Source organism: Siniperca chuatsi, linkage group LG24 (assembly GCF_020085105.1).
Source record: "Siniperca chuatsi isolate FFG_IHB_CAS linkage group LG24, ASM2008510v1, whole genome shotgun sequence".
Lineage (NCBI taxonomy): Eukaryota > Metazoa > Chordata > Actinopteri > Centrarchiformes > Sinipercidae > Siniperca > Siniperca chuatsi.
In genome coordinates, this window is record NC_058065.1 from 15,076,487 (window position 1) to 15,101,491 (window position 25,005).

The 25,005-nt window shown below is 41.9% G+C and overlaps 2 protein-coding genes across 2 annotated transcripts in view; both read left to right on the forward strand.

Moving 5' to 3' along the window:
• Positions 1 to 9,528, forward strand: part of LOC122872292 (bone morphogenetic protein receptor type-2-like) — a 36,586-nt gene extending 27,058 nt beyond the window's left edge. The window contains exons 7-13 of the mRNA XM_044188323.1: positions 213 to 327; positions 1,689 to 1,849; positions 3,189 to 3,336; positions 3,650 to 3,786; positions 4,405 to 4,577; positions 4,678 to 6,005; positions 7,633 to 9,528. Of these exons, the coding sequence (XP_044044258.1) occupies positions 213 to 327; positions 1,689 to 1,849; positions 3,189 to 3,336; positions 3,650 to 3,786; positions 4,405 to 4,577; positions 4,678 to 6,005; positions 7,633 to 7,886 (2,316 nt within the window). The 3' untranslated portion in view covers positions 7,887 to 9,528. The remainder of the gene's footprint in view (positions 1 to 212; positions 328 to 1,688; positions 1,850 to 3,188; positions 3,337 to 3,649; positions 3,787 to 4,404; positions 4,578 to 4,677; positions 6,006 to 7,632) is intronic.
• Positions 9,427 to 24,185, forward strand: LOC122872448 (protein FAM117B-like). Its single transcript, XM_044188695.1, has 8 exons — positions 9,427 to 9,460; positions 14,861 to 15,096; positions 17,651 to 17,734; positions 17,927 to 18,037; positions 20,270 to 20,413; positions 20,627 to 20,834; positions 20,963 to 21,083; positions 22,623 to 24,185. The coding sequence occupies exons 1-8, from the start codon at positions 9,427 to 9,429 to the stop codon at positions 22,846 to 22,848; spliced, it is 1,164 nt and encodes a 387-aa protein (XP_044044630.1). The 3' UTR covers positions 22,849 to 24,185.
• The last annotated feature ends 820 nt before the right edge of the window (positions 24,186 to 25,005 follow it).

Sequence of the window (25,005 nt, forward strand, 5' to 3'; positions counted from 1 at the left end):
AATAATTTAAAAAAACAACTGGCCCCCTCCTCTGTCTCTTCTTATCTGTCAGATCTTTAAAGTGATGCTGGTGATTGATTTTCTCTGTATTCTATCTCCCCTCTGTTTTTTACCTTTCTCCTTCATCTCTATTTCTTGTCTTATCCCTCCTTTGTCCCCCACTCTCTGCACCCTCTTTCCTTCCCTGTCCCCTTTCCTGATGTCCTCCTAAGGGCTCTCTAAGTCGCTACCTGAGCATCCAGACCAACGATTGGGTCAGCAGCTGCCGGCTTGCTCACTCCGTCACCCGCGGCCTGGCGTACCTGCACACCGAACTCTTCAAAGGAGGTGAGCTGGAGGGCACACAAACACACACACACACACAGTTAATTACATAACTGCTCAGATTTTCATGAGGCTCAAGTTCCAAGGCTTCTGCAACCATCTGTTACTGAAACACAAATGCATACAAAGAATTATAGTGGAAAATGGGAAAGCTTTTTGTGTGTTTAGCCCAGTTAGTTTAGATTATTTAGAAAGGCTTTAGTGTGTGTGTGTGTGTGTGTGTGTGTGTGTGTGTGTGTGTATTACACTCTCTATCCTGTCTTACTGCCTAGCACTTGAGCCGTCTTATGGCCTGCACACTGAAACTCCACGTGTGTCTGTTTGGCTTGGAGTGCTTTGTATCCCTGCATTTTGACAAACACACACGTACACACTGTGCGCACGCCCAGCCATGGGTATTTATAGACTGCCCTCAAGCTAGCCTCGGAGAGAGTGAAAAATAGAGAGCGGGACAAAGTAGGGGGAAGGAAGGCGGAGGCAGGATAGGGATTCAGATGACATGTGACTATCCCTGTGGCACAATGAAATCAGTCTTACGAGGCAGAAGTGACAATTGGACCAAGCCTCGACTCGACTTTTTTTTTCTTTTCACATCACCAAACCTCAGCGGTTGAACTTGGCCTCCCTCTTTTCTCTTAATCAGCACAGATACACATCAAACAGGCTTAGAATTGTGCACTTGCAGTAGTGTGTAAAGTAAAGACTGCTAAAGGGAAAAAAAAAGTTATTCTGTTTGTGCAAGCATGTGACAAATACAAGCGGGGGTGTCTATCTCCCTGCGTTCTGTCCCTCTGTAAGTCTAAAGTTATCGGCAGAGCGGAGAAGTGACAGAAGAGAAAGAGAGGCCTGGTGTTTGTCAGCTGTGTGGAGCTGCTAACAGCAGAATCTCTCAGGCTTTGGTGCAGTCGTCATCCTCCCCCACTCCTCCTGCACATCAATAGCAGGCGGCAGATAACTGTGGTGGCTGCCACAACTTCCAGCGGCCCTCTGCCTCACTGCGCCCTCTGCTGAACAGTAAAATACTGCAGGCAGAGGCTACTCAGTGATATGGTCTTAATCCCATTGTTGTAGATTAGATTAGAGGGTTTAGCTATCTGTTGACAGTGCAGCTTGCTTTGGTGAAGAATGCATAATGAGGGGAATGGAAAGCTATATGAAGGGATTTTCTGAATGTTATCATTCATTAGCAAATACCACAAAAACAGCCTGAGTACAATGTATCTATTAAGCAGGGAATTTTGGGAGTGCTGTACAGGCTTAATTTTTTTATGGAAGATAAATTAGCCCAAACATTTTGTCTTGTGTCTTCTTCTGATCCTCTCTTTGCCATTCTTTTTCCCCTTCTCTTTTTTTTCTCCATCAAGACGTGTACAAGCCAGCGGTTTCCCACAGGGACCTTAACAGCCGGAATGTTCTCGTCAAGGCTGATGGCACGTGTGTCATCATCGATTTCGGCCTGTCCATGAAGCTGACAGGTAACAGGCCAGCGCGTCACGGGGAGGAGGAAAACGCTGCTATAAGTGAGGTGAGTGAACTGATGTCAAAGCTTTTGGAATCTATATATAAATTCAGTGCAATAGCAGATAATCAGAAGAATACAGTATATCATCTCAAATCTACATTATGATTAACTTAAACACAATAATTATATGGTTCTGAACAATAAACAGAAAATCTTGTGAGAATTTAACATATTCGATATGAAGATCGGTATTTGTTTACTAAAAGAGGAAAATCAAGTAAAATAGGCTCTGTTCACATCTCCTGCGACCAGTTGGCGATTTGAGGGGGGATGCCATCCCCCTTGTTAGTAAAATGACCAAAATGGATCCCCCTTGTTAACCTGCCATCCCCCCTCTCCGTCCTCTAGTACCAGATAGAGTGCAGGAGCAGAGGGGTTGTTTAGTTGAATACCTAGAACTTGAATTAAAAGCCGAGCCCCAAGATGCTGATCCCTTTTACTGGCCCGGTGTGGCTACACGTTTTGACAAATAAACGCAGGTCTCATTTAGACGCAGGTCTGGTTTTTATAGAAGATCGTTGGATGTATAAAACCTCTTAAAGCCCACCGGGTCACCCGCTTGAGCTAGAACTAAGCTGCTTAGATTGTGCATACAGATATAAATGATCTGGGGGGAAAAATGGAAAATTAAGATTGTTTGTATTTGCCAGTGTGAACTGTATCCAACAATATCTTGCAAAAGAAATTAGATTACTTGTTTGCTATCCAAACACTACACTGTATGCTCCCTTTTGTCTATGTATTGACTGAAGCAAGTGTGTCCACTTGACAGACATGGCATCGTTTTGTTTGTTGACTGGATAATTACAAAACTAACAATGCAGACTCCACTTACTCTGTTTGAAATGAACCTACACAACACACTCTTGAGGTTTTATGTATTTATAGGGTTAGATGTTGTTAGAAAGCACCATGTATGAAGGATTGAGATCGGCTAGTTTCTGTACATTTTCGACGAAGTCCTACAGGATTCTTACAACAATTATTTTTGAATTGAAATTTTTTATCTGTCTGTTTACATTTGCTGTTTAACAACCAGTAATAGATTTTAAGCACAAAATCAATTCTTGGTGTGAACATTGTTATGTAGTTATCACAAAGAACCCATGGAAAGCTCTTATCTGATATCGTCACCATGTGGGGGAAAAAAATAGAATAAAGTTTGGAAATGGAAACGTCTAACTTTGGAACGTGCTGCATTAACATATCATTTCTCACCTTGGCTTATTTTTTCTTCTTTGCGTTCTTCCTGTCTCACCTCATCTTTCATCACATATCTTTTCTCATCACCCACCCCTCCAAAATCCCCCACACCTCCTTTTATTCCTGCTCCGTCTCCCAGGTGGGGACGATCCGCTACATGGCTCCAGAGGTGCTGGAGGGGGCTGTGAACCTGAGGGACTGTGAGTCGGCGCTGAAGCAGGTGGATATGTACGCCCTGGGCCTGATCTACTGGGAGACCTTCATGAGATGTACCGACCTTTTCCCTGGTGAGACAGACAGACAGAAGGACTGCGTGAAGTCGTTTTTTGAGTTATATGAATCAAATGAACTGCATCTCTCCAAGTACACAAATGCTTGTAGTATTGTTTTACTTTTTACTACCATCATTTTCACAAACAACAGAAGAATCCTACGCCACATACAGCAGAAAGCCATTAAATATACATTTATTATAGTTGGAAGCAGAGACATATTTTGTAATTTAATTTGTAAAGAAAGCACATTTGTAAGTTTAATGAATATTTCTGCTACATGAAAGATGTCTAAGACACATCCTTTCTCTTCCCCTCCTACCTCTAGGAGAGTCAGTGCCAGAGTACCAGATGGCCTTTCAGGCGGAGGCAGGGAACCACCCAACGTTTGAGGACATGCAGGTTCTGGTATCCAGGGAGAAGCAACGGCCCAAATTCCCTGAGGCCTGGAAAGAGAACAGTTTGGTACGTTTGTGTGTGTGTGTGTGAAAGCAGAGCAAGAATTAAAATTATAATACTGTAATAAACAAGATAAACACCGTCAGCAGATTGTGAAACATGTCACTACAACTTTGGTTATTTTCAATTATCTGAGAAATATCTTTTTTTAATTTATTTCTTTTAAAGATACCTGAACCTATCTTTTAAAGATTCCCCTAAGCTTAAAATTCTCCAGTAGTATGGGTGCTCCTGTGGCTTAGGGGTTAAGACCTTGACCAGTAACAGCAACCAGTTCGAGTCTTTTGTTGCATCTCTTTCCCTCATTTCCTTTGATCTCTACTGTCTGTAATAGTAGACACTGTGTGTCCAAATGAGGCTGTAAGTAGCCAAAGTATGGCCACACCATGACGTCTTGTTACATCGTTGATACACAACAGCAGCTTATGTTTAAAGGCTAGGTTCACATTTTTTCAAGTCTGTCTTAAAACAATACTTACATGCCCATATGTACATTAAAACTGTTGGTTGCTGTAATTGTTCCTCCAGTGTAAGAGATGGTGGACAAAATCCAAGAAATGTTTCCACTGTGATCCGTGTTTATATTGCTCATATTGTTAAATATTAAAACTGTGTCTCCTCCAGGCGGTTCGCTCTTTGAAAGAGACGATGGAGGACTGTTGGGACCAGGATGCAGAGGCCCGCCTCACAGCACAGTGTGCTGAGGAACGACTGGCAGAACTGCTCCTCATATGGGACCGCTCCAAGTCTGTCAGCCCTACACTGAACCCCATGTCCACCACACTGCACAATGAGAGGTATGCATAAACACTGAACTGCTTCTATCATTCCGGTACTTGTTTCAAATGTTCTCTTTCATGTTTTCTGCACTGTTTGCCTTTCAATATTTTCTGCCAGAAATCGTATGACGCCAAAGTCTGGCCCGTACACAGACCACCCCTCCACCTACATTGAAGAGCACGAGGGTGGGGCCAAGAATGCGCAGGCTGACACCACTAGCTCTGTGAGTGGTCGAGCTGGGGCAGGGACCGGAGAGAGAAACAGGAATTCCATCAACCAGGAGCGCCAGCAACAAGCCAATGCCCGCCTGCCCAGCCCAGAGGGCAGCAGCACCAGCATGGGCATGAGGGGCAGCCCCTCAGCCTCCACTACAACCACCACTATTATCTCTGAGTCTGAGGGACCTGCAGGGGTTGCCACAGTCCCAGTCTGCCTCCACCTGACCCAGGAAGACCTGGAAACCACCAAGCTTGACCCGAAAGAGGTGGACAAGAACCTGAAGGAGAGCTCGGACGAGAACCTGATGGAGCACTCACAAAAGCAGTTCTGCTCTCCAGATCCACTGAGCCCCGGCAGCTCCAGCCTCCTTTACCCCCTCATCAAGATGGCCAGTGAGGCCTCAGGCACGTCAGACCCCGCTGCCCCCATGCCCACCACCATCTTCCCCCTGCCCAAGCAGCAGAACCTGCCCAAGAGGCCGTCCAGTCTGCCCCTGCGCACCAAGCCCACCAAGAAGGAGTCATCATCGTCTTCGCTCAGGTTCAAGTTTGGACGCTCAGGGAAGTCCAACCTGCGACAGGTGGAGGGAACAAAGATAAACGTTGGTGCAGTAACAGGCACAAACACAGCTGTAGAGGCTCATCGGGGCACAGGCACAAACAACACACCTGTTCTACGGGACACGCACGTCAACGGTAGCGTTAACGGTCACGCCAGCACTGGGCTCTCAGCTATGGCTACAGGTGGAGCGACAGGCTTCGGAGGATCCAGCATAACTCAGAACGGGTCTGGAGCCCTGAGGTCGGACGACAGTCGTCTGAGCCTCGGCATCATCACAGCCAGCCCAGACGAACACGAGCCACTTCTGAGCCGCGAGCGAGAGCAGCCCGATCCAAGAGACACGTCCTCGAGCGTCGCCGCTCTCCGCTCTGCCCGACCCAACACCAACAACAACAACAGCAACACCGGCCACGGCCAGGGGGAAGGAGAGAGCGGAGGAGAGAGTGACGGAGGAGAGGAGGAGGGGAGCGGGGAGGGAGGAAGCAGGGAAACCACAGGGCCCCCAGGAGAAAGCTCGGGATCGGGATCTGGCACCACTGACCCCCAGGAGGAAGCACCGGTTACCATGAGAGGGGAGGCCCTGCTCAGGCAGCCTAGAGCCCGCAGGCCTGAGAGACCCAACTCCCTGGACCTGTCCTTCACAACACAGGACTTTGCCTCACTAGGTGATTTTATACACCAACACCTCACGCAAGAGTAGTTTGTCCAAAACTCCAAATCAGGCATCTATTAATCTTAACTGAACCCCATTTAGTAATTTGATTTGTCTGGGAAACCTTAAGCTGAGAAGATTTTTATTCCTAGATTCTTTGCTGTAGCAATGCAAAGTGACAAAGTGTGAAACCTTCTATCCAGTTATTTTTCTACATTCAGATGTATCTTCCAAGTGCCTATTTTGTCTGAACAAAATTTTAAGTGTAAGGCTGGCAGTATTCTATATTTTTGTTATTGTTAATAAATCCCATGAAGAGACCAAAACCAACAACACAGTTAGTCCATCTCTCAATACTTTCTGACTTTCCCCAAGCCTGTTGGTTCTTACTAAAGACATAAATCTTAAACAGCTTACAAATATATAGTTTAATTTTTTTTTTAAAGTCTCAGTAATTTCCAAAAACAGCTGGTCACTGTAGTTTTTAATCAAACGTTACTCAAACAGGAGGAAATAGTGCATTTGTTGGGGACTATTTTCAGCTGCGGATTAATCCACATTTGGTGCTTGAGTGAGTATTCGGCGCAGCAGGACGGCGTATGTGGGATTGAGTCAAAATAAACAGTATGTGTGTTCATGGTAATGAAGGAACATGTCACCCAGTGCAACAGTGTGGCTCATTGATGTGTTTTGGCACAATGGAGCTGTATGGCACAGAGGAATAAGATATATCAGGCTTTGGGTACACAGACAATACTTAATAATTCATTGTTGGTTTGGCTCTGCAAATGGGATTTGTTGACAATAAGAAAAATATAGAATCTCTCCAGACTTACCCTATATATAATACATATATAAGTGTTTCAGTTTAAAATTATATAAGATGCTAATCCTTACATTGGAGAAACTTGAACCTACAAATATTTGGCATTTTTATTTGCTAGATAACTTAAAATAATTTGGTAAATCATTAAGATTGTTGTTGATCAATTTTTTGTTGACCGACTAATACAATTGTAAGCACTCTGTTGTTAAATTACATTATTATCAGTTGTTGAATAGATCAACCATGATGGAACTGTGTAGCTTTAAAGGGACACTATGCCAATTTTACACATGAGGATCAGTTTACTTGTTGTGTGGAATACTACTCAGCCTGTGAAAATAACCCTGATGTCATAATGTCATAGTGATGTCATCTGGGTTATCTCAGCTTGGGCTTTGAGACTATAAATTTGTAACAGAAAGTCTGAGGTACAAACTGGAGGCATGGAGTTGGAAATAAATGGGCATTTACCACCAGGCAGGGATTGTCTAATGAAATTATATTGGTTGCATTATGGGAAATGTAGGATCTGGTGTTTTTGAAGCTTTACTAGGGATTAAAAATCAGGATATCTCGGCCACTGTTGCTTTGATTTTGACCTTTTTTAAAAAAAAATATGTCTCTTGTGAGTCCCCCAACTTTATGGAAGTCTACTGAATAACAGGAGTAACTTTTAAGTTATAGCAATGCTAAAGTGACCTTTTCAAGGACACGTAGTCTTGCACAGCCACCTACTGGAGACTGGTATTGAATATGTTCACTGGTGTAAAAACTTGCCACAATATACTGATCTGTTTTCCTTCGTGTTTCCCAGGGGCGGGCTTGGTACAGCCAGATGGAGCCTTGGGGACAGGAGATAAGATCAAGAAGCGTGTCAAAACGCCTTATTCCCTGAAGAAGTGGCGACCCACCACATGGGTCATCTCCACAGACACCAGGGGGCCAGAGGTCAACAACAACGGGTCCACCCGCGGTCAAGGTCACAGTCAGAACCGGCCCAAGTCCAGTTCAGCTATCTACCTGCGGGGGGGGAGCTTGGCCAGCGAGCCTAGCGACACGCACGTGTGAACTCAGACCCTCTGACAAGACTGGAAAAAAAAAAAAGAACCCAGAGCGTTTGGTTTCTGTCTGTTGAGCTTTCTGGTCTGAATCAGCAAGAGGAAGCTATGGAGTGTCTTGTGAACAAACAGTTGAGTCTGATCATGTACAGTAATTAGGCCTGTCTCGCTCCTGTGTGTCTTTCTGATGATGGCATTGCTTTAAATGGAATCCAGCTATGCAGCATTCTCATCCGCTTCTGTTTGTGCATTTTATTAATCTCCCTTTGTCGGTTTGTTTCGTCCTCATGAGCATAGCGATGCTTTGAATGGATTTCTTTTTTTTTTTTTTTAATGTGCACTTTGAACCGATTAAAATCAGTGTTTAGAAGTCTGTCTGTTGCGACCACGACAAGAAGTGGTCTCTAAACTTAAAAAGGCGATGAAAAACAATCAACACTTTGAACGTTCTTTCTCGTACTTTGCTGTATCAAGCAATGTTCGAGAGTAGGCTCTGTAAAAGAACTGACGGTCTTAAAAGACAGAACAAACTACTTTAATTTTTTTTTAATTTCCTTATTTGTATGCAATACCATGTTTTTGTTTTGTTTTTTTTGACTATGTATCCATTTTTTGTATCATAATTTTTAATTGTGCAATAGGATGTAGCTTTTAGATGCTTTCGATGTTTTTATCGCTTCCATTATTTTGGTCATTGTTTAATCTCGTCATTATTTTGATATGTTAATCTCTGTTGCACTTATGAATAGTCACAATCGTTTTGTTAACAATCCACCAAACCCTACAAACCCCCTGACTCGAGGAGAAAATGGACGACAATCCTCCTCTCTTTCCTTCTTCTCTGGACTATTTTTAGGGGGGTAGGTACAAACCCTAACAATCCCAGCTGACTGGAAAAGTGGGTTTTCATGGAACTCCTCTGCTGGCACAATTACACCAGGAATGGCTCAAACTCTGGGGTCTTTTAACACTACATTCATCAGAATGAAATCTATGGAGGGATCTGTTGCAGTGGCTGACGCAATCACTGTACCGCTATCACCTGACCTTACTGTGGACTGTGTGTTTAGCTGTCTGTATGTGACTGAAAGACCAGAAACACTAGAAAGCCCAGATTCTGCTCTTTGAACTCTGATGGAAATCAGAAACTAGTCTAAAAAAAACAAAAAACAAACCCCTCTGAAGCACGCTGGATATTATTTCTGCTTCTTGTTGTCTCATCCCTTGATGTTCAAGTGACTGACTGAGTGTGTGTGTGCGTGTGTGTGTGTGTGTGTGTGAGTGTGTGTGTGTGTGAGAGAGAGAGTGAGTGTGTGTGCACGTGTTAGGTTTCCTTACGTCAGCAAGCATTATAATTGTTGGCCTACCGCTGTACAGGCGTGCTGAAATGTTATTGTACTCAGTTCTGTATTTTCAGCGCTGCTTCAGGGCATATGAAAAGATCTCATTTATGTTTTTGTAATCTGTAATTTGTATGAAAACAAACATGTATGTGTATTGCATCGATATTTGCATCATTTTTATGGAATTCTGTTTTGCATTCAATGGACATGGCCTTTGATTCCATTGCTATGCGTCTGCTCGGTACAGTTTCTGTAAACATTTTCAAGTCAATATGGAAGAAAAAATTCTCAATAAATGTATGAAATAATTGTTGGTTATATCTGTTAAGGACATGTCTTGTGGGTTTCAGGCCTTATATTCTGAAAGTATTGAAGAGAAATTTGCTTCAAACTTTGTTTCTGAAAGTGTTTTGAATGGAATAGTTGGACTCATACCTGTATTCTAAATATGAAGCTACAGCTAGAGGCCTTTTAGCCTAGCTTAGCATAAAGACTGGACACAGGGGGAAACAGCTAGCCTGGCTCTGTACAAAGGTAGCAAAATCTGCACCTCTAAAGCACATTCTATTTCGTTTGAATCTGTACAAAAATCGTAAGTGCACAAACAACAATTTGTGGTTTTAACAGCAATTAAGTGTTTTCCCCCCAAGAGTCACACTATTCCTTGAAAAAATCCCACTAATAGCTGTGTATTGTTTGTACTTTTATTTCTCAGGTGTGCATTTTAATAATGCATATATTTTCATACTTTATTGGCCTTTGAAAGTAGGTAAGCTATGTAAAGTAGAAGCTCAAATATTATCAGGAAAGGGCAAGACTAAACCTGTTTTGGGTACCATTTTGGGAGCCATATTAGTTTTTGCATACATCAGACAGGGCAGCAGAAGAGAACCACAACTGTATGATGTACAGTTCTGTTCCTCAATGGTAAGTGGTTTTAAATATGTCAGAAACAGATTAAATATAGATTTTTGTAACCCTGTCACATATAAGAAGTATACAGTAACAGTCACTTTAAGTTGCTTACTTCGACACGCGAGGGAGACATTTCCTCTCCCCCACTTGTTTATCTCACTTCTCTCCGCCGTCTGCTCCACGCGCCCTAGCAACTGCAGCATCAGCACGAGCAGCGCAGCGTTTGTACGCTACGTCAGATCTCTCCGTCAGCTGCATCAAGTCAGTCAGAAATAGCCAGGACAGTACCGGAAATTGACCGACTTGCGTTCAAAATAAAATGTACAGTATTGGAATGTTTTCGTGTGACCATAGGGTGCTTTATAGTGATACAAGATTTCATTATCAATTAGGGAGCTCAGGTTTATATGGCAACGAATGTATGCTATGAAAAAAAATAACTTGGTGTGGCCAAACAGGCCGCGATCATCATCATAGCCTATCAACCTTCAGGGGGGTTATTACCCCCACACCTCCCTTTCCTCCCGATTTGTATACAATGTGTACAGTTTTGTTTGTGCTAGATACTAATTTGATTAGACACATCGATTTAAGAATGTGCAACATATAAATACAAAACTGAAATATTGAACGTCTTACAACTAGATTTTAACATCAGATTATATAGCAAAGCCCACCTTAAGGCCCTCGTGTTATCCGTTGCTGTGCTTTAGTGGTGCATTCTCCCAAACAAATTTCCAGTTAAATTACTAGTTGACCACAGTAAAGTCTGGCGATTTTGCGGTCAGTGGGCTCGATCAGCTTAAAACTTTGGAAAACACGTCTTACCGAGAGTCCCGGGTAAGACGCGACAGAGTAAATATTTTACTATGAAAATGACAACCGGAAGTTTTATTGTTTATTTTGGCATGCTTCACACTGGTCCCTCTCCCGTCGTGTCAACCAAGGCTAGCCCAGCATCACCGCCTCCGTCTTTCTATCCCTTCTGTATTTTCTGTCCTGTCGCTTTCCCGTCGTTTTCCGACACCTCACGAACTCCACCAGGTGCACAACGCATCTTCCTCTTTTTATAATCATTTTTTCTTCGACCAGAAAGCGTTTTGGTAGCTGCTTCAGCCGTCGTGCCGCATCAGCCGGGAGAGAAAAACATCCATCCACGACGACGAGGAGGCAGGGTGCGAATACAGCAACGCCCATTTTGACACCTACTGTATCACTACGGTACCCACGAAGACCTTTTACTATCTTTTCTATGTCTGCTTGTTTATATCTAAGAGGGCTTCCCTCACTTGTAGCCTGCACCCTCGTCCTTCTGTCCTGCCTGTTTCCACCGCCGCTTTAGCATCTTCGAGTAGCGGCAAATATCAACAGGGGCTGGGAAGAACTCCATGCCCCTTTGCATGCAGGGCACTCAGACCACATTTCTGCAGGTGAGTATGTTTTTCCTCCCACACACACATTTAGCCTCAACATTATGAGCCTGTATGATGCTCTTCTGTCATATGGAGTTGGAATGAGGTCTGTACTAGCATGGAGTATGTTTTGACGATGGTGATGATAAGTGTGGGGAGGGGTTGCATGCTTGTCTCCCAGTAAATACAATTGGCCTACATTGGCCTCGAGATTTGACATGCAGTGAGCAATCGTTCATGAATTAAAGTATACTATTTTTTTTAATGTTAATGTGTAGTTAAGAATTATTTGGCCTCAAAATTGTGCATTTTAAGCATCCCTGCTTTAGCCCTTTTTGATTATAAAACCCAACAATTTGCGAGATAAATGTATCTATTTTATTTTGTGTGGTTGTAAAGTCTTCCTGCTCCATTCATTTTTATTCCATTACATTCAAAATGTACAGACATGGCAGCTAAGGCACACAGTGTGCAAAGGCAGTTGTGTAAACTAGACTTAAAACGATTAATTGATTAGTCAGTCAACAGAAAATTAAACTATTTTGATAACCATTTAAGTCATTATTTAAAGCAAACATGCCAAAAATTCACTGGTTCTGACTTCTCAAATGTGAAATATTTGCTGGTTTTCTCAGTCCACTATAATGTATAGTAATAGTATAATAGTAAATTGACAATCTATGGGTTTTGGTTGGACAAAATAAGCAATTTGAAGGCATTGATTTGGGCTATGGGAAATCATTATTGTGGCATTCTTCACTATTTTCTGATATTTTATATACTAAACTGTGATGGAGAAAACAGTATATTTACATCCTGTGTTTACTGCTTTCTGTGCAAGCTGGCTGTCCCACTTTTACGCTTGGCTGATCAGTTAAGTCTGTCTTGTGTTATGAGCTTAACTGGTTTAAAATGACCTCAGGTGGTACTGAGTGTAGCTCCTTCAAAAGAGTATGAATTTATAGCCCGCACAAACCTAACATACTGCCAAGAATGATCTCTGAATAGGTTAAGAATCACTATTGCGAATCTGTGTTGCATGGATTGACACTTAAGACCGAACGAAATATGACAGCAGGCTGAGTAGTACTAGTAGTACTACTGCCACTACTAATACTACCAGCGTTACTATTGCTGTCAGCCTACAGTACATTGTAGTGGGTTGCTGATTTGTGTGCACAGACTGAGACAGGAAAAGCAGCAGTCAAACTAAAGAAGGCTGAGCGTTTTGCTAGTAGACTGCTGATGCCCAGACCTCTGTTTACTTACACACACACACACACACACACACACACACACAAGCGCGGCTGTGTGACGATCAGTCGGCCCCGTTCCCTAGCAACAGCGATGTGCGCTGGTCAAGGCCCCTGCCAAATTTAGCTCCAGGACCAGCACTGCCAATCGATGCCGTGTGTTTGGATACATGCTGCATGTACAGTATGTTGTTATTAGGATTGGGTAGCTTTTCAGTTCCTATTGGGAGCACCCATGCTAAAAAAACAAATGCATTCTTTATCCTGCAAGGTGCTTTGCATCCATTAAAATCGATTCTGTTGTTTGTATGTGCATGTATGGCTTCATTTATGCTGCATTGTTGTTCTGTTGTTTAAACTGGTGATCAGAAGCATTATATAAAAACCGTGAATATTAGGCCTAATATTAAAATGGCTTTCTTTTTTTGGTTTAATATCAGTGCAGTTGAATGCAGTGGGCATCAATTTGATTATTTAACACAATTTTGCATAATATCCTATACTAAAAAAATAAATCCTTATTGTGAATTACATGTACATGGAGCCATAATAGGGATAATTATGGAAACCTATGATCAGAGTATTTACACTGCATATTCTCTTAACTTGATCATTTGAAATTACATTGTTCTTCATTTTGCTGGTGACCCACAAGAAACCCTCCTTCCCCTTTCTCCCCATTAAGATGTCCAAAAATGTATTCAACAGATTAAAGTGACACTGTGTAACATTTGAAAGAAAAAAAATGTTTCCTTCTACTTTCTAAAAGAAAAGTTGAATCCATAGGAAATAAAATGCACCCTTGCTCAATTCAATATACTCAGGAGTTTTGCTTCTTCAGCCTTACTTGGTCAAATAGCTTATGGTGGCTAATGTTAGCTAACATTTGGTAGATATTGCTGTAGCTGACGTTATTGAATCACTTTGCTGACTTTATGACACTTCTCTACTTGTGTCACTGTTACAGTATGTTTTAGCATCATCATCCTGTACTTGTTACTTGTAGCCAGAGTGGCCACTGCAAAGTTACATAGGGTTGCTTTAAGGAAAAAAAATCCTCATTTTTATTGAAAGCACTGTTTTTTTGTCATTTTTTTTTCATCAACAATTTATTTATTTTCTAGAATTTATTATATAATTTGGATGTTGTTGGTCCCTAGGCAAAAAAGCACAATCACGCTAAATGCATTTTATGGTCAAAACTAACTAGATTCTTTGCACCACAATTTACATAAAACAAACTACCCCTACCCCCCAAATACATGTAATTTAGCTTTATATAGCAAATTAAGCTGCAACTAACAATTATTTTCATTATCTACTGTATTAAGACACTGATTATTTTCAAGATTCATCAGTTAATTGTGTGGTTTATAAAATGTCAACACACAGTGAAAAGTAACACTTTTTCACATTCACAATTTCCTAAAGCCCAAGTTGACATCCTCAAATGACTTTGTTTGTCTAACCTGCAGTCCAACGCCCAAAGATATTCAGTTTATTATCACATAAAAGAAAGAAAAGCAGCAAATGTAGAGGCTAGGGAATGAACTAGGGAATTGTTTGCATTTTACCTTTATAGTGAATATTTATAAAGCATTGTTGTGTTTGTTTTCCAATGTAAAACTGGAATCTGAATTTAGAAATTGGAATTTGCTGATGCTGGCTGATACCCATGGGTGACAGTGGACCTATGCACCCATGCAAAACATGCTGCTGCAGCTCTAAATCAGGGTCAGAAGCCAGCACCTGCCCTCAGTGCATAACCCCCGCTTTAAGCTGTTTTAATGCCATTAACCAGGGGGTTGTGTGAGACTAAGAGGGGGGCATATCCGCTATGCCCAGCACGGGACGGATTAACATCAGTCTGGCAACACACACACTCATAGACACAAATGCACACACACAAACCTAGACAGACAGGGCAAGACAGCCACGAGCTTATCCTGCAGGCCAGCTGTGTGTCTGTTGATTTGTTGATGTGTTTACCATGTGTTGACAAATAACTTGTTTACATCTCCAGGCAGACCATACTCATCTTGACTCCTCTCTCCTCCTCAGACTACATCAGTGGCCTTAACCTCCCACATCTCTCTGTGGTTCTCCTCCACGTCCTCCGGCGTCCCCTTCCTCTCCCTCTGAGCGCTCTGCTCCTCATTCTGCTCTCGGTCTCCCGCTATCGCGTCCAGCTGTGGCCCTCACAGGGCGCGCTCGCTGGCTCTCACCTGACAGGTCCCTGGCCTCAGGACGACAGCCAGCACCAACACGTTCCCTACATGAGGGACAAAGCGACGCAGGTGAGTGCTGTGGGGGGTTTATGTCTCTGTGTGTGGTGATGCTTAGGTGGATGGTGCATGACTTTGAGTTTGTTTATATGCAGAGGTTAAAATCAAACAAATGACAAATAATGAAAATGTATGTGCAAAGAGAGGGGGAAAAATCCCAAATGTCTTATTGATTACTTCTACTTAAATAATATAAAACAAATGTAGACTGTTGCTAATATGTTGTGACATAACAAAAAACAAAACAAGGTTATCAAGCAGAGATTAAATACTGTACTAAATGTACTTAAATATGCTCTGTAGGATTTGGTCATTTTAACCTTATAGGAAAAAAGAGTTCAATAAGTTAGGACCCCTGTATCTTTCCGTCTTTGAATTCTACATATTTAGACAATGTTAATATCATAAATTGGCAGTTTATGCAGTTGAGCTTCCAGAAATGAAGGAGCCAATTACATGCAAGGATTTGAGTGGGTTGCATTTCTAAGTATATTTGGAGAAGAAACCAAAAATTATAAATATATATGATATATATACACTGTAAGCAAACAAATTGTCACTAAATGTTAAACAGAGAGTCTACAGCCATGCTAGCGGCTCTGTGAGGCTGTACTTAGGCACAGAAGTGCTTTGAGCTTAAAGCCAACATTAGCATGCTCACAATGACTATTACAATAACATGCTGATGTTTAGGAGGTATAATGTTCATCTTAGTTTAGTGTGTTAGCATGCTAACATTTGCCAATTAGGACTAAACACAAAGTACAGCTGAGGCTGATAGGAGTGCCATTAGTTTTGCAGGTATTTGGTCATAAACCAAAGTATTGGACACATGAAAATCTTGACCCGATGATGCCACTAGAGGAAAAGTCAGAGGATCATCAAAGTCAGTAGAATTCATCCTCTGGGGACCGCGAATGTCGGTACAAACTTTCATTGCATTCATCTAATAGTTGTTGAGATATTTCAGTCTAGACCAAATAGTGGGCAGACAGACTGACACTGAGTTAGCTTCTTTAATCAATGAGTGAACATTTGAGTTGTGTCATCTGCAAACATTTTGACAGAAACTATGTTTGACACATTCAGTAAATTAAATAAGGAATAGTGGCCCATGAATGGATCCCTGGGGCACACCACATTGTAATAGTGATTTGTGGCAACCCAGCATCCTAACAAATTGTGCTCTGTTGGAAATATAGTTTTTAACTATACAAATGATGTGTCTGGTATAAATTAATGAATCTCAGGTGAAGCAAAGCCATGTAGGTTAGAGCGGTTTTTACATACGTGTGTGTTTTTGCTTCAGACAAGCTATAATGAATGCTTGCAAAATGTATATGTGTTTATGAAGGAGGCAATCAATGCAGGTTTAGAGAGATTGCAGACGGTTGCATCATCATGCTGTGTTGCCTCTGACTATCACTCACAGACTGACTTTGAACCAGACTCAGGTCAAACAGTAGCTGTAAGCTATTTCTTTAACAGCAGGTCATCTCAGTCAAGAAACCAGTGTGGTCAAACAGACGTTTCAAAATCGCCTCAGGTGTTGTTTCTCAATCTTTTTCAGTTCATTTGTCTATAATTAAATCTTAAAAAACACATTTTCTGCAAGTACGGTGAGAATTTTAATTTGTTTCTTATTATTTACATTTACATATTTGCACTTGAGTGTGCACAAATGTTATTGTATAGTTTGTCGCACAACTGTGACATTATGTACATTTTGCATTTTTATATACTGGAAAAATGGCAGAGCTCACTTACACACCAGGCCAATAGATATGTTAGCATTTTAATACTTGATATATGTATATGATATATCGCTGCACATATTGGTTGAGCATGTGACAAATAGAGCCTTTGAGTCTTCAGTCTTTTCCAATAGAAATCAATTTGTTTCAAGACCTTTCGAGAAATGAGTATCTGTCTTGAAACAAGAAGAAGAAGGCAGTTTGCTGTTCTAGAATGAAGAAAAATACTTGAAACAGATTTTTTCACTTGTTTTAAGAACATAGTAATACTCTGTAAGAAGGATATTATTGGAGTAATCGTGTGACCCCTCGTATTTATCTTGGGTGTCCCTTGGGGGCACTTGACCCCCAGTTTGGGAACCACTACTTTCAGGTATCAGATATGCAGACATTAGATGTTAGGTAGGCATCAGGACATTACAAGCAGCATCAGCTAAATTGCTACTCACAGAAACAACATTAATTTTTCCACCAGACTTCATTCATAATTCGTACAGTTTGGTTTTTGTTACTTTAAACCCAATAACACGAAATAATGGCACATTTAATGACAGAAACACATTAGAAATTGAGGTTTAGGATGTTGTGATTGGCTGTATATGAATAAGTAAGCCCCCCCATGCAGGACTCCAAACACAAACTGTGGAATATATGCATTATTTATGTATTATTTAATCTAGGTCTGGTTTTCTTGTTACTTTTTTCCTCCCATATGTCTCCTAATTTGGTTGTTTTGTGCTTGTATGTTTGATATTTAGCTCTAACCAGTGTGTGTGTGTGTGTGTGTGTGTGTGTGTGTGTGTGTGTGTCAGACCCCCAGGGCCTGGGCAGATGAGAGGAGGAGGGGCTCTCACAAACGCTCGGCCTCCTGTGGGAGCACTGACCAGCTCAAGGAGGTCCGTTTCTTTCCTGATTTTGGAGCCCAAATAAACAACCAGTTGGATAGAAAAATGCTCTTTTGTGTTGTACATAAATGTTGCTTCTGAGCATTGCGCAGCAGCTTTCACTCAACGCACCACCATTAACAAGATATGTCTGTGTCTCTCACCATTAACAAGATATGACTGTCTGTCTGTGAAATTCTCCAGATTGCCAAATTGCGTCAGCAGCTTCAGCGTAGCAAACGCAGCAGCCGCCATCGGAGGGATAAAGACCGCAAGTCCCCATTCAATGGCAGCCACACCATCATCCAGTCGCAGGTGATCAACAGAGACAGTGTGCTTGAGGGGGTGTGTGTATGTCTGCCAAGTGGCTCAGTCTCTGAGAGGAACTAGGTTGGCTCCCTGATCTGGAGAGTTTTGAGGACGTCCCACTTTTCCTCATGTCCCTGTTTGGCTCTGGCGTGCGTGTCTCCTGTTAATTTGAAATGTGACGTGGGGTTTTTAACGACTTCTGGTCTATGAAAAGTCAGTTAAATGGGGTTCTTCTGATACTGCAGACACTCATACACACACATACTCTTAGTGCCCACTCCTGTCATGTTGCTCTGTGTCGGTGACAGCGGCAGAACCAGTCATATGCTCCCTGTGGGAGTCTGCTGGAGTGCCGCTGTCCTGCTTTCTGAGCCTCCTCATGAGACAAAGAGAAAGAAGGACTGGCTGAGTTATCATGCAACTGTTCTCACAATCCCTTTGACAAGTTCATTAACTGATACAAAGAGCCACCAGCTATGTAAGCAGAAACACACTTACATGCCCAAAGTGACATACAAATGAAGAGTTTCCTTCCCCTTTCCAAAATGTGCCATCTATTGATTGCAAAAAATTACAGAAGAAGGCAGGTAACTTTAGTTGTTGCTTGTCAAACTTTCTTTTTGTTTTATTTATTTTTTGTTACAGGAGGGCAAAGCAAAAGTACCCAGACATTCTGAGACATTACATCAGTCCATGTATAAATGCATGTTACTGAACATAAAGTATTCTTACATAAACATACCAAGTACCATTTCTGCCCATGTACAATGCTGCAGTAATTAACTGCCTAAAAGAAGCTCTTCCTTGCTCCCTTTAGTCCTTAGATTAACCTAGAGGTCTTCACACTGTGAGGTGGGAGAGTTGACGGCGAGGCGCAGAGGGAGAGATTCAAGGCAAAGATACTGCGTCAGGTGTCAAAATAGTCCAGTGACAGCTGTCTGTACATCCATGTGTACATTCCAACAGGAACTGCTAATAGCTAATTCAGCATACTTTTAATGGTGCTAATTTGACTAAATGTAAACAAATAAAGGCTAAAATTTTGTCAGGGGGGTCACAGTGTCAGCCCCTGGATTAACCCCCATCCCACCCCAATTTCTGGATGGCACATGGGGCAAGAATGGAAAAAAACAAAACGAACAAAAGCAATCAATCAACACTCCCAAACACTATTTCGCAATCCGGGGTGTGTAAATAAATTTAACGCTAGAGAGACTTCAAGAGAAATAATATCCAATAGTGACAGAATCCATTTAGTAATATTAAGTTTATGAGGTGGGTATCACCTCAATACTAGCAATTTTTCAGCAGCTGTCAGACCTAAAAGTGCAAGTCTTTTCTGAGATACAGTTAGGCTAATTAATAAATCATCATTTAAAAGTCAAACATTCGGAATAATATTCAGGAATAGGAATACAGCTTTGAGTTATGTCGGATGCCACGTGGGACTCATGGGACTTAAGCAATCCCACATTACATGTGCACGCTAAGTTCCCACTTCATTCTTATAACATAAGGGGAGACAAAGCAAATAAAATCCATGTATCAGTTCATAGTGGAAAATTTAATGATTGAAGTTTCGAAATGAGACAGCAATATTTTCCCATACTCCTTTCCAAGTAATAGATTGTTGCCAGTCTACATTCCAGACCCAGGTCACACCCATTGTTTCTTCTTGTGATTTCTTGTGCAACATCAAGCCAGATTTGGTGGAAGTTGATGACTAGAGAGAACATTATTCCATGGAACTCTGTGATCCCAGACCTTCCTTATTAAAAATAGGTACAAACTTGATGTGCTATGCTTTTTTTAAAATGTGCATGCATTAAGCTGCCTGTACTTCCACATAAACAGGGTTTTTGTCATTGTGTGTGAGGAAGAAAATCAAGTAATGGAGATGGTATTTGTCATAGTACATCATTCCCTGTACTAATGAAAGCATTGTTGAGTTAATGATTCCAAGTCTCTGGTTTCTGAGAATTGTTTCAATATTTATGATTTATGGATACTTATGTTGGTATTACAAGTGCAGCTGTAATTTTTCTTGTGTGGGCTGAGCAATAAGCCCAGACATGTGAAGCATATGTTCATATTTGTTCTATCTGTGGCACCAGTTTCCTACTCACTGCAGCTAAATGAAAGTCAAAGTGCAACATCTGTAAACAGGTGCAGAATCCATACTAACCGCAGCCGTGTGTGTGTGTGTGTGTGTGTGTTTGTGTCTTGCGTGTTTTGCAGTCACCTATGCCCAAGACCATTCTGATACCCATCCCTATATCCAAGTCATCGGCCCCTCGTTTCCGCAACAGCGTGGAGGGCCTCAACCAGGAGATCGAACGCATCACCATCCAAGACACCCCTGAAAAGGACGAGACCATCGTTGTGAGTTCCACTAACTAAGAGATCAGGGTTAGGGTGTTTAGAAATGTACTGTTTTGTCCTTCCCTGAAAACGTTTTGTTCTTCACTGAAGTAATTAACATTCAAGGTTTTTTAAGGATTCACACACCGCCACTGGCCGGGGATTAAGCCCCCCGGTGCAATGTTGTTATTGTGACCTCATTTGTGTGTGTGTGTGTGTGTGTCTGTACGACAGCCGCAGGATGTCCCAGATGGGCACCGTGCACCCCCACCCGTCCCCCCACAGCGCAGCAGCAGCACCCGCAGCATTGACACACAGACTCCCTCAGGGGGCGGACTGAGCGGTAACCATAGCAACTGCAGTAGCCGTCCCGACTCCATCTCGCCCTCCTACCTCACCGTCCTCAACGACACGGGTGGAGGCAGCCCCTATGAGGACAAAGGTGACAACACACACACTACATATTGTACCGTATGCATATATATACATACACATGCCTGCCAAAGTCTCTTTGAGCATGTTCTGTTGCTGACCCTGATCTTTGAGTCTCCCCTCTCTGCCTGTCCTCAGAGCTGGGCCCCTACTCCCCGCTGCCTAAATACGCCGCCTCTCCCAGACCCAACAACAGCTACATGTTCAAGAGAGAACCTCCAGAGGGCTGCGAGAAGGTCAAAGTGTCCGAGGAGTCCATGTGAGTAGAAAATTCCCCGATACTGGGGGGGGGGGGGGTCCAAATCTGGGCAAAACATGTTAGATTTTACAGCATATCAGCAACACCCAAAAATACCTTAAAATAAATTATTAAACCTCCTTTGAAGGTGTTAAATATATTTAAATCTGCTATAATCAATATTTTTACATTAATTATGGATCAAATGACTACTTGTATGTGCGAGGTGCCGTTCGTATTGATGAACCCACAGAGAATTATCACCAGCTCTGCAGTTCCCCTCAGTTCTACGGAGCCTTTTAGCATCTTTCAGCTTATGTTTAGCTGTCCGGCCCACAGCGTTTGATCCTGTGTTGGTTCACTCTCACCGCTGTCATAGTGTTGTATTCAGCCACAGCAGGCAGCTGTTTTTAGTGAAAAAGCTCTAAAAAAAAAACACTGTATACTACCTGCTCTGCATCAAACAGCAGACAGACAGTTAGCGACTAGCTGGTGAACACAGCGGAGCATTTAGCAGCTAAAGAGCCAAATATTTCCCTCAGGAGTCGACTGAGACCCAAACAGAGTTTAAAAAAAAGAGTGAATATTGGACTTACAGTACAATCGCTAGGTGGACAGAATGTCCAAATGAATGCTAATGTTGCTCTGTGTCTGCTGGATGTGTAAATAAAACACGTTAGCCATATCAACTTAAAAGGTGATGATATGTCAGTGTTGTGTTTACAGCCTGTTTTATCCAAGTTGCAAAAAAATCAGGTAATGCAGGTTTAAATCCAAAGCGTTACATATGTGGTCTCTCTATGTGCAATTTTATGTTGATTTGTGTTGATTTCTTTCTCTAACTGGAATTAATAAGCGGTTAGAAAGTCTAAAGTGACTTGATAAAACTAGACCTATTTTGCTAAATTAAAGAATAAGTCTGTTGATTTTCTATATATGTTTTATTGTCACAAATCAGATGACAAGACCCAAACCAACATTAAATGTAACCTATTATCAAGTTTTGTGTGTGTATCGTGTGTAGCATGACACGTCTTATTCCTCTGTGCCATAGAGCTCCTGGGTGACATGTTCCTTCATTACCATGATCACACACACTGTAGTTTATTTTGACTCAATCCCAGAAAAACTCACTAGAGCACCAAATGTGGATTCATCCGCAGCTGAAAATAGTCCCCAACAAATAAACTGTTTCCTCCTGTTTGAGTAATGTTTGCTAAAAACTACAGTGACCAGCTGTTTTAGGAAATTACTGAGCCTTATATATATATTATATATATTAATAAAAATAAAACAATATATTTGTGAGAGGAACTGAGAGCCACAGTCAAAAAGTATCGAGAGACACACTAACACACTGTTGGTATTGGTCTTCTCATGGGATTTGTTGACAATAAGAAAAATACAGATTATCACCATCCTATTCTGCCTTAATAGTTCAATGAACAATGTAAACATATCTTCAGTAGACCTTTTCTTGTAAAGGTGATGTTACCACTATGAGTAGTATTAGTACATTTGTTATGAATGCTCAATGTGTCCCTGCATGTGTGTTTCCAGGCCCAAACCTCTGCAGGAGATCCCTCCCTTCCTGTGTCCCGACCGCAACAAGGTCAACTTCATCCCCAACAGCGGCTCTGCCTTCTGCCTCGTCAGCATCCTCAAGCCCTTACTCCCCGCCCCGGACCTCAACTTTCGCCCCGGGGTGGGCCTCCGAAGCCTGTCCCCATCCCTCGTGCCTCTGTCCACCCAGCCCTGCCTCCTGGAGGAGCCTGAGAGCTTCTGACGGGGCTTTAAGTCACCACAGCCCCCAAAAGAACCCCCCACTAAATCAGAAAACATTTGAAACTAGGAAACAACCCTTCTGCTCCAAAAACAAATGCCTTCAGCATGCCAGCTAAGCTCTCTCTGATGTCCTAATCTTGTTGAAAAAGCGCTTCCCACTGCCTCTCCTCCTCAGACGACTACAACGTGAGAGTCCTGCAGCCCTGTGCGGGTGTTTGCAGCTAACATTTCATCGCTTTCTTCTACCTTTAGTGCTGGTTATGTTCCTATTTTTGGGAGGAAAAGGGCGAAAGGACAGACTCTTTTATTTCATCGTATTATACCATGGCGCCTTTCCACGGACATATCTCTTTTTCTATCTGTAGTTATTTCTCTTGATATGAAATATGCCTTCCATTACAAAAACAAAGGCCGCTGGTTTCCCTGGCGACCAAGAGTTTGACCACGGAGGCTAATTTTGGTGCTGCCAGATATATCGTAGCAAAACTTGAACGGTCGTGACAAGGAGAAGTTAAAAATGTGCCTGATATCTTAGACCGCTCAGTTTCGCTAAACCAGCATAGTGCTCTGATCATGTTGGTTTCTTTAGCATGACACACATGATGTTTGCACTATGATGGCCATAGATACATACAGAAAGGCAGGGACAAGCAAAAAATATACAAGTAAGGTGGTACACAACCCACGCTCAGAAACAGTATATATTTAGAGCATCTGTGAAATAAATCCAGACATCTGTTTTGTACTTTTATCAACCATTTACAATGAAAGCTGACTGTAAAGTGGTACAAGCTGATGCCTTTGTTACACTAACTGGTAGCAGTGAGCCGGTCCCCTGCTGGGCGGTGTGTATCTATGGGAAACACAGGCCAGGGCTATGATGTGTGCAGCGTGTTCAACCTGTGTCTGCTTGCCCCTCCTTCCCAAGCGCCAGCCTTTGCTCAAATTGTCCCTTTTTACTCCACCACCATCACCCCACCCCCTCCCCTCCCTTCTGTTCCTCCTTTTTCCACCTCTTTCTCTCCTTTTCTTTCCCACTGTATTGCTGATTTCCTTCTGTCTTGCTCAGCTAGTGTTGTTGTGAAATGTGTCCAAAAGGGCCTCGTCCTTGCAGGACAGGGCTTGTAGGGCCCTGAGCATGGAAAGGTTGGTGAACCCAAATACTACACTGCAGACCATGATGGTAGATGGAGTTCTACCAATTGGCTACAACCTACCTACTGGTTTTTGTTTTTTTTAACTGTGATTCTTGGAGTCAGCACGGAAAGTCTTACGTAACAATGGATTGATATTGCTCTTTATTACTACATTTCAATAAAGTCTCCACATCAGTCCACATTGCTTAAGTGCAAACCTTAAAGACCCAGAAAATTTGGTTTCAAATCAAAGTATTTCTCTATAACCTTAATGCTGCACTAATCAATGTTTCTATATTAACAATGGATCAAATAACTACATGTAATCACTGGACTCTTCAGTTCAGTTTTTAGCTTCTTTCAGCTGATTGTTTTGGTTTTACAGTCCACAAGTTTTGGTTTGTGGCCAAAATAATAAATGATTGCGGGTTATGACTAAATAAGCAACAATCGAAGTTAAAGTTTGGGGGGAAAAAACATCCTGTGTGGGTGTGGTTTGATCAGATTTGATTGACAGTTGCCTGGCAAAGCAAACAACCGACCAACTCTCTGAACTGTTCCTAAATTTTGATTGGTGCACAGAAGTATGTGACATCATATTTTTCCAACTGAGCTAAGAAAAACAAAAAATACAGATGAAAATAAAACCAAAGGTGGCATAAATTTGGCATAAAAGTTTGTCTTCATGTAGGAGCTAATTAAGAAAACAAGTTTTCAGGGCCTTTAAAATAATTATATTTTATATATAAATATATATATAATAATTATTTTCAGTTTCAGTGTCATATGATGGCTCAAATTCTCCTGAGGTCTTTTTCACCCTGTCCATATTATTATCTTTATTAATATTATTATTCATCTTTTGAATTGAAATAGGCAGAAATTAAACACATTTTACATACATACATCGTCCCACATGGTAAACACCACCCGATTGAGACTAACGACGACACATTTGGATGTCTGAGGAGGAGATCACTGGTCAGATCACTCTCAGTGTAGTTTGCTGGTTGACAGACTCT